This window comes from Prionailurus viverrinus, chromosome D1 (genome assembly GCF_022837055.1).
Source record: "Prionailurus viverrinus isolate Anna chromosome D1, UM_Priviv_1.0, whole genome shotgun sequence".
Classification (NCBI taxonomy): Eukaryota; Metazoa; Chordata; class Mammalia; order Carnivora; family Felidae; genus Prionailurus; species Prionailurus viverrinus.
In genome coordinates this window covers 64,633,357-64,644,392 of record NC_062570.1, presented here as the reverse complement: position 1 = coordinate 64,644,392, position 11,036 = coordinate 64,633,357, and the positions used below count along the sequence as shown (strand labels likewise).

General features: G+C 41.2%; 1 protein-coding gene across 2 annotated transcripts in view; it reads right to left on the bottom strand.

Moving 5' to 3' along the window:
* Positions 1 to 350: 350 nt before the first annotated feature.
* SYT9 (synaptotagmin 9) overlaps positions 351 to 11,036 on the bottom strand; it is a 199,373-nt gene continuing 188,687 nt past the window's right edge. For both annotated transcript variants that reach the window (XM_047823863.1, XM_047823864.1), the window contains one exon: positions 351 to 2,309. In XM_047823863.1, coding sequence (XP_047679819.1) covers positions 2,301 to 2,309 — 9 coding nt within the window. In that variant the 3' untranslated portion in view covers positions 351 to 2,300. The remainder of the gene's footprint in view (positions 2,310 to 11,036) is intronic.

Sequence of the window (11,036 nt, the reverse complement as noted above, 5' to 3'; positions counted from 1 at the left end):
TCCATCTTGGAAAAGAGGCTGGAGAATCCCCTTCCCTTCAAGTTCAATGAGACAAGGTTGGAGTTTTTCAAAAGGAACATTTACTAGGAAACTAAAGGGAAACCAAACAGAATGCAAGAGAACAGAGGCAGAGTTGCTGATGGGTTCAGGGAGTTCAAATTCAAAATGGCCTCTGGCCACAGCTGGACTGGCTAGATAAAGCTTTCTAGACACAAAGCCACCTGCCTGCCATGCAGACAGGCTTCTTTGCCTGCTGGCTCCTACAAAGCCACCTTCTGTTTCATATCAATAAGCCAGTAACATACTCAGTAGTACCCAGGGATGCTAGCTCTCTGGGCAGGAAGATCTTTGGGTGGGTGGGTGGGGGGGACAATAGGCACAGCTGCCCCAGGATCTCCTACCCAGGTTCTCAGTGCCAAGGACATGTCAAAGTTTATTGGGATGGCTGCCTGATATCTGCTGTGGCCAGTCTGTTTTCTCTGGGACCATTCTTCTGGGCTCATCTGCCTGGCTCTATAGACAGTATATCTGCTGGCTATCCAGTTGGCACATGTCCTTCATGCTTTGGTTTGGAACACTGGTATGGTGGAGGATGTCTGAATGGGGAGGAAGAGTCAGAGTGGAACCTTGGGCAAGGAAAGTTGAATTCTCATGTCATCGGATGCAGGCAGAACCTTGGGTTCTCTTTGGATCCCGGTTGTTGAAAGCCAATCAGAGATGGAAATGGACTAGGCAGGCTGGGGAACACGTGAAGCTGAAGTGTGGTTAACACTGCCTTACAGAACCAAAGGCCTCTATTTAGATGTGAAATCAGTGTAGAGTTTCTTACACCAGGCAGCTGTGGCAATAAGAACTTTCTGAAGACATGCAATGATCCTGCTTCTACCCAGTTAGCCCCATAGTGAAATGTTAATTCAGACAAAGATAATGAGCTTCCCAGGATGTTATCTTGGAGAAGTGGTGCAATGTGTGGTTGGGATACCCAATTACCTTGCACCCATGATGGGAGAGAGAGGACCACTAGGTAACAGCCACCTCCTCCCCCCACCCCAAGGTATGCTAAGGCCTTTGGTTTCATTTGTATGGAGGCAGAAGCAATGAGGATGAGGAGCAGAGCTGGCAGTGGGTTGGCTGATGTGGTCACAAAGGAAAAGCTGAGTAATGAATGAGATACCCGGGGAGAGCCCTTGACCTTCACTCTTGTAGGTATTTCCATTCCCCAAGTGCTGTGAAAGTGATATATGTGTCTGGAAGTGAAAGGAAACCTGTCTGTGGCTTCCCAAGGCTATGCCCCTGGGTTGTTGCATATGGAAATACCCCAGAAAGCACTCAGGCCAAGAAGGCCCAAAAGTTGTGCCTTTCTCAGGGGAGGGTTGTGTTACCTCTCCATCAACTCATCTCACACAATGGTACACCTGTTCTTGACGCCGTTCCCCTGGTGGACAAATATGCCCTGAAAGGGTAGTCCAGAATGCTTATGCCATTGAGATGCTTGCCTCCCTAACAGAGACAGATGGCAATTAACTTTCATTCTAATGTCAACACCAGTTGCAAGGAAGTGGCTGCTGGCCATCTAGAAAACACTGTTGAGGATTCTGGCTCCTCAGAATCTAGGTGCAGCACAAGAGACATCTATGATCAACTGGTACTCTCTGCCATGTGCATGGGAGGGGGCAGTGAATTTGCTGTGAATTAGCCCTCCTTGCACTAGATTTTCTCTAGGGGAACAGCCTGTTTATCCTCTGACTCTCCTGGGTCTATTCCTTGCAAAGCTGGAGCACTTCTTGGGGTAAAATTATTTTCTGAAGACAGTTATTAGCTCAAAGGTAGTCCAGTATGAATTAGATCTGCTGCCTATTTAGCACCTGGATATATTTTTAACTATTCTGTCCTTCCAGGGCATTCAAGCAAATAACATCATGTCAGAGTGACATTGCCAGAGCAGGTGCTATGACCCCATCACCAAGGGCCTCGTGTTAATCACTAAGAATCCCAGTGCTCTAGGGTACTCTTAGTGTTCTCACTACATCAGGTGGTTTCTTCCACAGTCCAATCTTGGTTCTTGGCCATGACAGTCATGCTTCCCCTGCAGCACACCACCTTAGGCCACTTGAGGATGGCCAGGCCATTCATATTCACCAAACCTAATATGGAAAGAGGGCCAGTTATTGCTGTGGTTACAGCTCAGCATTTGGTCACTGCAGTCGTCCGGGTGTTGTTGGATGGGAAAAGTTACTTAAGATCTTTGTAAGGTGGTTGTCCCACTGTGTCCTCAGCACAAACAATCCTTTTACCAATAGTCATCGTTTCTGTAGGAAGAAGAAACAAAGAGAATGCTTTGGTTTTCATCCATATACATTCTTTTATTTTTAAAACTGAAGTATGATTAACATACAGTGTTATTTTAGTTTTAGGTGTACAATGTATTGATTCACAATTCTATACAACACTCAGTGCTCACTATGGTAAGTGTAGTCACCATCTGTTGCCATACAATGTTATTATAATATTATTGACTATATTCCCAATGCTGTACTTTTCATCTCCATGACTTATTTATTTTAGAACTGAAAGTTTGTATTTCTCAATCCCCTTTATGTATTTCTCCCATCCCCTCCACCTGCTTCCCCTCTAGCAACCACCAATTTGTTCTCTGTATTTAAGAGACTTTTTTTTTGGTTTATTCATATGTTTTGTGTTTTATATTCCCTATAGAAGTAAAATCATATGGTATTTGTCTATGACTTATTTCACTTTGCATAATGCTTTCTAGGTCCATCCATGTTGTCACAAAATGGCAAAATCCCATTCTTTTTTATGGTTGAATAATATTCCATTATATATGTGTACACATACACACCACAGTTTCTTTATCCATTCATCAATCGATGGATACTTGGGCTGCTTCCGTATCTTGGCTATTGTAGGTACTGCTTCAATAAACATAGGGGTGCATGTATCTTTTCAAATTAATTAATGTTTTTGTTTTCTTTGGAATTTTGGAATTTTCTTTGGAGTTTAGTGGAATTATTGAATCATATGGCATTTCTAATTTTAATTTTTTGAGGAACCTCAGTACTGTTTTCCACAGTGGCTGCACCAGTTTACATTCCCACTAACAGTGAACAACAGTGAACAAGGGTTCCTTATTCTTCACATCCTCACCAACACTTGTTATTTCTTGTGGTTTTGATTCTAGCCATTCTATAGGTGTAAAGTGATATCTCATTATGGTTTTGATTTGTATTTCCCTGATGATTAGTGGTGTTGAGCATCCTTTCTTATATCTGTTGGCCATCTGTATGTCTTCTTTAGAAAAATGTCTATTCAGGTCCTCTGCTCATTTTGTAATAGGATTATTTGTGGAGTTTTTGGTACTGAATTATAGGAGTTATCTATATATTTTGCATATTAACCTCTTTTTGGACATATCATTTGTAAATATCTTCTCCCATCCATAAGTTGCCTTCTTGTTTTGTTGATGGTTTCCTTCACTGTTCAAAAATTTATTATGGTGTAGTCCCAAGAGTTTATTTTTGCTTTTGTTTCCCTTGCGTGAGGAGACATATCTAGAAAAATGTTGCTAAGGCCAATGTCAAAGAAATTACTGCCTATATTTTCTTCTGGAAGTTTTATGGTTTCAGGTCTCACATTTAGGTCTTTCATTCATTTTGGGTTTATTTTTGTGCACAGTATAAGAAAGTGGTCCAGTGTCATTCTTTTGCATGTAGCAGTCCAGTTTTCCCAGTATCATTTATTGAAGTGACTGTCTTTTCCCCTTTGCATATTCTTGCCTCCTTTGTCATAGATTAAGTGACTATATAAGCATGGGTTTATTTCTGGGCTCTCTATTCTGTTCCATTGATCCATGGGTCTATTTTTGTATCTGTACCACACTTTTTGGGGTTTAGAGGGAATATATCTCCACATTATAAAGGCTATATATGACAAACTCACTGATAATATGATACTCAATAGTGAAAAACTGAGAGCTTTTCTTCTAAGATCAGAAAGTAGACAAGAATATCCACTCTTACCACTTTTTTATTCAACATAGTACTGGAAGTCCTAGCTGTAGCAATCAAACAAAAAAGAAAAAAAAGGCATCTAAACTGGTAAAAAGAAATAAAACTTTCACTATTTGCAGATGACAGGATACTGTATAGAGAAAACCCTAAAGACTCTACCAAAAAACTATTAGAACTGATAAATGAATTCAGTAGTTTCAGGATACAAAATTAATATACAGAGAGGTGTTGCATTTTTATACACTAATAACAAAGTAGCATAAAGAAAAATTAAGAAAACAATCCCCATTACAATTACACCAAAACGAATAAAATACCTAGCATGGTCACACGACCATGGAGGTAAAGACCTGTACTTTGAAACTAAAACACCGATGAAAGGAATTGAAGACAACACAAACAAGTGGAAAGATAGTCCAATGCTCATGGGTTGGAAGTATTAATATTATTAAAATGTCCATACCATCCAAAGCAATCTACAGATTCAATTCAATCCCTATCAAAATACCAACAACATTTTTCATAGAGCTAGAACAAATAATGCTAAAATTTGTATGGAACCACAAAAGACCCTGAATAGCCAAAGCAATCTTGAGAAAGAAGAGCAAAGCTGAAGGGATGCCTAGGTGGCTCAGTTGGTTAAGCATCTGATTTCAGATCAGGTCATGATCTCACAATTCATAAGTTCAAGCTTTGCATTGGACTCTGTACTGATAGCTCAGAGCCTAGAGCCTGCTTTGGATCTGTCTCCCTCTCTCTCTGCCCCTCCACTGCTTTACTCTGTCTCTCTCTCTCTCTCAAAAAATAAATAAGTAAATAAAGAAGAAGAACAAAGCTGGAGGTATTAGAATTCTAGATTTCAAGATATACTACAAATCACCCATACATTTTTTAATGTGCACCAAATAAGTGCTAGACACTGTGATAGTTGCTGGGGATATACATATCATGAGTGAGACACATGCTGCCTTTTCAAAGGGCTCACAGGGGGAGAAGTTAGAATGTGAGAAGCTGAATGACAGAGTTGTACATAAAATGCATAGGGAAGGACAAGGGGATTGGGGAGGTCTACAGAGAGGATTCTGAAAGATAAGTCAAGCTGGGCTGTTTAGGCTAAAGGGGAGTCCATCAGGAGAGAAGGAGGGAAGGCCAATTTGGGCAGAGGAAAGAGTTTGTGCAAAGGCACAAAAGCAGGAAAGGTGTATGTTTGGCCCATTGGAGGAAGTGGCAGAATTTGGAGTCAGGAATAGAAGGGGAGGAAGTAAGGCTGGGGAGGAGAGAGGGGCGTCTGTGCAGTGCCACATCCATTCCTTTTCTTCAAGCTGTGAAGGATGGGCTCTTTCAGTGGAGTCCAGACTTAGAGTAGCAGGATCTCTCATGTTTTACACTCAGTGGAGCATCAATTTAATTTAAACTCAGGGCATCTTCCAGTATAGATTAGGGGTATTAATGCTGCTGTCCCAGAGAGAAAGAAAACTGGAATCAGTCCCAAGGACACAGCAATAACAAAAAATATACATATTAACTATGGGAGATTCACAAACATTGTGAAACTAGAATACATGGACTGCATTTCAAGGATCAAATGTTCACATGTGAGGCTATAACTTAGAGCAATAAAAGCTAGAGCATACACTGTAGACAGACTGTGACCGTCGAATGTAAAGTGTGTGCCTGGGCTTGGGCACACCCATACCCCTGGGAAAGGGATGTTCCTTCCTGAGTCTAGGAGGAAACTGTGAATGGATATTTGTCTTATATTGTGATTCAAAACAACCTTCCCAGACCAGCTAATGCTCTGGAGCACCCCATGAATGGCTCTCCTTCCCAGCCTACCACCCACATCCTGCAGGATCTTTTCAGAGCCCCTTCTCTCAGCTATGAGACCCATACCTGCAGGCCCAGCTTGCCAGTCCCTGAGTCTTTCCTTATTTGGGAAGGCAAACTGTCAACAGGCTTAGCCTCACCAAAGAATTAATTGTGCTATTAGCCAACTAGGCCACGTGCCATATTCCCTCAGGTTTTGAGTACCTATTATGTGCCAGGTGCTCAGATATGCACTTTACAAATCCTTAAAAGGACCCTATGAGGCTCTTTACTGGAGGACATAAAAATATAGAAAGATTAATCTGCCCAAAGCCATACTGTTACTATGAGTCAGAGCTAGGATTTGAACCCAAGACTTGTAACTTCAAAGTCTATGCTTCAGCAATTACATTGTTCCTAAATTCACTCTGTAAGTCCAGTCTATACATCTGAGCTTCTGCCTTGGTTTTCTAGATACTCTAAATCAGAAGGAACACTAAGAAACCCTAGTCTGAGCCAGTAGCATGCAGCAGATACCACAGCCCACTTACAGCTTCCAACCTTACTACTCCATTTGGATTCCCCCGGCTAGTGACCTGCCCATGTACTTCATTTGCCCCCTCAATTTTATGCACAACCTCAGTCTTCCCTGTTCTGACCTTAGTTTCTCCTCTCCATTTGAAGCAGCCAAATGGCCAAATTATACGGCAGCTCTGACCTGACCTCCACAGCTGGGTTTTGCTCACTTGGTGAGTTTCCTTGCGGAAAACTGGAATCAAACACAGCCCCTGGGAATACTGTGGGGTGCCTATTCTCTTCTTTAGCTGGATCTCCCTCTTCTATGGTTGGGTTTATTTTCTGGGCCCTGATCCTGTCTGCTCCCAGTATCCTTTGTGTTCTTACTCTGGACAGTGCCATGAAGGCCCCAGAATGTTTTTGGTCTTCCAGCCCACAAGGTGACAGGATAAAGGAGTTTTGATGTCTGGTGGAATGGTGGTGTGGTCGTCTCTGCCAGGGGTCTTGCAAGAGAAGCTTCTTGGAAATGAACTTTTCCTGGGGAAAGCCAGATATACAATTCAGGTGTGGAAAAAGTAGTTCAGTTGTTACAAGGGAAGGGTAGTTTTGAGTGTGGCATGGGTGAATTGTGCTGTGGCCCAACCTCTTTTGTTTGTCTTTTGTGGGGGGAAAGACTGGAAAAGCTCAACAAAACCAAAGAAAACGAAGTAAATTACAACAACTTCCCATACTCTTACTACCTAATGAGCTGTTTCTCAGCCCAGATTTCTATAAAATAAAGCGTAAGGAAAGATTTTTCTACAGTTCAGAAGAGTACTGACCCAGTAGGGCTTTGGTGGGGGGATGGGGTGGTAGAGACTGACAGCACCAACACTAGAGACAGCAGTGGCAGCACAAACATTGGTGGCCATAAGTCTGGCCTAGCTGGTTCCAGGGCTGGCACCAGGCCCATCTCAGTGGGCAGAAGCAGCAGTGTCCTTGTTATCAGACCAGTGCCCTCCCAGGAAGCACCAGGGGCTTGGAAGGTATCAGGAACTTCAGTGGCATCAACAGGAAGTAGTGGGTACAATCTTATCAGAACAGAGGGGAATTTAAGTGAATTGAATTGTCCTGAGACATACAGATCCGATTTGAATTAAATTGAATTGAAACCAAAGATGAGAACTGTCTCAATGAAAACCGTAATGTGAAGTGACATTTCGATCACAAAAATGACAGCTGATGTGAGACAGGCCATTGAAACTGACCCCAAATTAAGAACATGAAAAGACTGAGTGGATCATTAGATAATATCTTCCTGTGAATTTGAAAATGGGTTTTGATTACAGGAAGTATCTAAGGGCTTTGAACTAAGAGGCTTGTCAAAAATTGAAGTGACTCATTACATGATTCAATCTTACACGGGCTTATTATTGTTAAGCTTGTATTTAAAATTTTTATTTAAAAATCACAAAAATCTCATGATTTTGTTGACTATTACTTAGCACTGCTTTGGAAATATATGAAGAAACATCAGGCCCTCCTGCTTACAATATGATTAGCTTCTTTTTTCTTTCCCCGAAGCGGGCATTCTTTATTCTTCATTGCCCCTCACCCTTTTAAGAATCATGTTAAAGAAATAAAGCAGGGTGAATGTGACTATTCTTTTATCAAGAGACTGGGGTGATAGCTGGAAAAGGAGAGTCCACTTGGGTAGTAACTACTATTTGTGGGGCACTCAAGTGCTCTTCTCTATCCTAAGAGCTTTGCATGGCTTACTTCATTCAATGCTTGCCTGGACCCTCTGGGATAAATATTACAGTTACATTTTTACAGAGGTAACTGAGTCTGAGAAAGGCCAAATAACAAAGGTAGTGAATGGCAGAGCCAGGATCTGTTATCATGTGTTTACGGGTTCATAATGTATGCTCTTAAGTACCATGCCCAGGACAGCAAATTATCGTACCCTGAATGCCAACTACATCATGGCGCCTTTCTTTTTTTTTATTTATTATTTATTTTTTTTAATGTTTATTTGTACTTTTGAGAGAGAGAGAGAGAGAGACAGAGCATGAGTGGGGTAGGGACAGAGAGAGAAGGAGACACTGAATACAAAGCAGGCTCCAGGCTCTGAGCTAACAGCTCAATGCAGGGCTCCAAACCACGAACTGTGAGATCATGACCTGAGCCGAAGTTGGATGCTTAACTGACTGAGCCACCCAGGCACCCCATCACAGAGTCTTTCCAAAAAGGATTTCCAATTCAGAGGATAATTCTGAACAGTACAGACTTCATAGGAAAGTGTATTAGCATCCACTGTGAAGTCAACCTTGAGGGGAAAGGTGGTGAATGGTGGCGGCATGTGTGACATGTACATTGTTACTGAGAAGGTTCATCAGAAACAAGCAGGAAGCAAGGGCTATAAGTGAGGTGTCATTAAAAAGGTATAGGGGAGTCCTGTCACAGTTTCCAGATGAAGGGCCAAGTTAGTGAATTATTGCAAGGCAAAGCTTACTCTACCTGATGGGAGTTGAGCTGATATTTGGAGTTTGTTACTCCGAGTTTATAATTTGTTACATTTATTCATTAATTCATTCAACAAACACTTATGGAGCACCAGGCAAATGTGAGGACCACTAGAAACACAAAGATGACCAACGCACACCCTATCTTCAAGAGCTTGCAGTTGTCAGTAAATGGCTAGAGAAACAGGCCACTGAGGAAGAAAAGAGAGTAAATGAAGTCTCATCAAGAAGCCTGATTGAAATTGCTATGTGTGTGTGTGTGTGTGGGGGGGAGACTGTGTGTGTGTGTGTGTGTGTGTGTGTGTGTGTGCGCGCGCACGCACGCGTACTTTCGCACATGTGCATGTGTACAGGATTCCATTTTCCCAAGTCGGAGAAGAAAAAGGAAAAAAGTTATAAAAAAAACTGGGTCAGGGTGAAAGTTGAAAGCTTCCTAGGATATATGAGATGCACTGGATTGTGACATGCAATCCCACTAAAAAAGCATGGTGTTCTCCCACTGACAGTACAGCTAGAAGCCAACTATAAGCCAACATAAGAAGGGACTTGCCTTGCTAAAGCACAGCTCTGGTGAAATATTCCAGGGGGCCATCCATGCCCTTCCCCATGTCCATGCACAGGTATCCTACCTTTGCAGTTTGGGACTTGGACCTCTCAATGGCCATCTGTAATCTCAGGTGCTACCAAAGACTTGGTAATTCTGATCGTATTATTTAGAAAATTAACTTTGTAACACCAGCAAGGTATAACAAACAAGAATTCCAAACAATGAAGTAATGATGCTTTTTTGTGTAAGTTATATTTATTTGAGTGTAAGAACACATTTTGTTATCACAGTTCTGCTTTATGTTGAGGTAAGTGCTTATAATAATATATTAAAAATTACAGGATTTATGATTTTAATAGATACATTTAGGAAAAGTTGACTTGTTAAATTTACTGAACATTTAAATGCTCAGGAAAATCCAATATACTAAGTTTAGAAATTTATTTTCTAAGATGTTGAAATGCTTAAAGTAGTTTAATCTAAAAGTATACGATTGTATTTATTAGCATTGGAAGAGTTAACAGTGCTTGAGAACCATTTTGTTTAACACCTACTGTGTTAGATGTTTGAAGTGTTTGATGTAATCACTCTTTAGATTTGTGACTTCAGTTTGAAATGTTTAGGGAAATTAGCCAATCAATTGCTTAAACAGTGTTTAAGTATTAGGAGAATTTTACTTGCTAGATGTATAAGGTCTTTTCTTTAATTTGAAATGTTTAAGAGAATTTGATTAAGTGTGAAATCAGTGTTTAGCAGCTTAGGGAAATATAATCTGTCAAATTAGTGAACTAATTGAGAATTAAACATGGAAAAAATGAAAATGAGTACTTTAATTTCAAAACGAAATGATTAGTTTCATAAATCATTGTAATAGCTAATATCATATATAGCATTTAGTATGTACTGTTCTAAGAATATTACATCTATGAATTCCTTTTCTCCTCACCACAGTTCTCTGAGGTGGGTACTATTATTATCCCCATTTTACAGATGAGGAAATCAAGGAACAAAGATGTAAAAGGACTACTTTACCAAGTGCTATGGAATGAATTGTATACCCCACAAAATTCATATATTGAAGCCCTAACCTCCAACGTGATGGTATTTGTAGATGGGATCTTTGCAGGGTAGTTAGGGTTAGATGAAGTCCCAAGGATGGGGTCATCATGATGGGATTAGCGCACCATATAAGAGACATCAGAGAGCTGGTGCTCTTCCTCTCTTTCCACTTGCCATGTAAAGACACAGTGAGAAAGCAGCCATCTACAAGCGACGGAGAGAGTCCTCACCAGAACCCAACCCTGGGGGTACCTAATCTTTGACTTCCAGCTTCCAGAACTGTGAGAAATAGATGTCTGTGGTGTAAGCCCCCCAGTCTGTGGTATTTTGTCACGGCAGCCCAAGCTGAGGCATCAAGTGCCATTTCCTAGGGCTTTCATAACAAAATACAACAAACTGGGGGACTTAAAACAATAGCAATTTATTCACTTACAGTTATGGAGGCCAGAAGTTTGAATTCAAGGTGTCATTGGGGCTGTGCTCTTTCTAAAGACTCTACAGAAGAATCCTTCCCTGGCTTCTTCCTGGCTTCTGGTGGTTGCCAACCATCATGGTGTTCCTCGGCTGTTAGTTGCA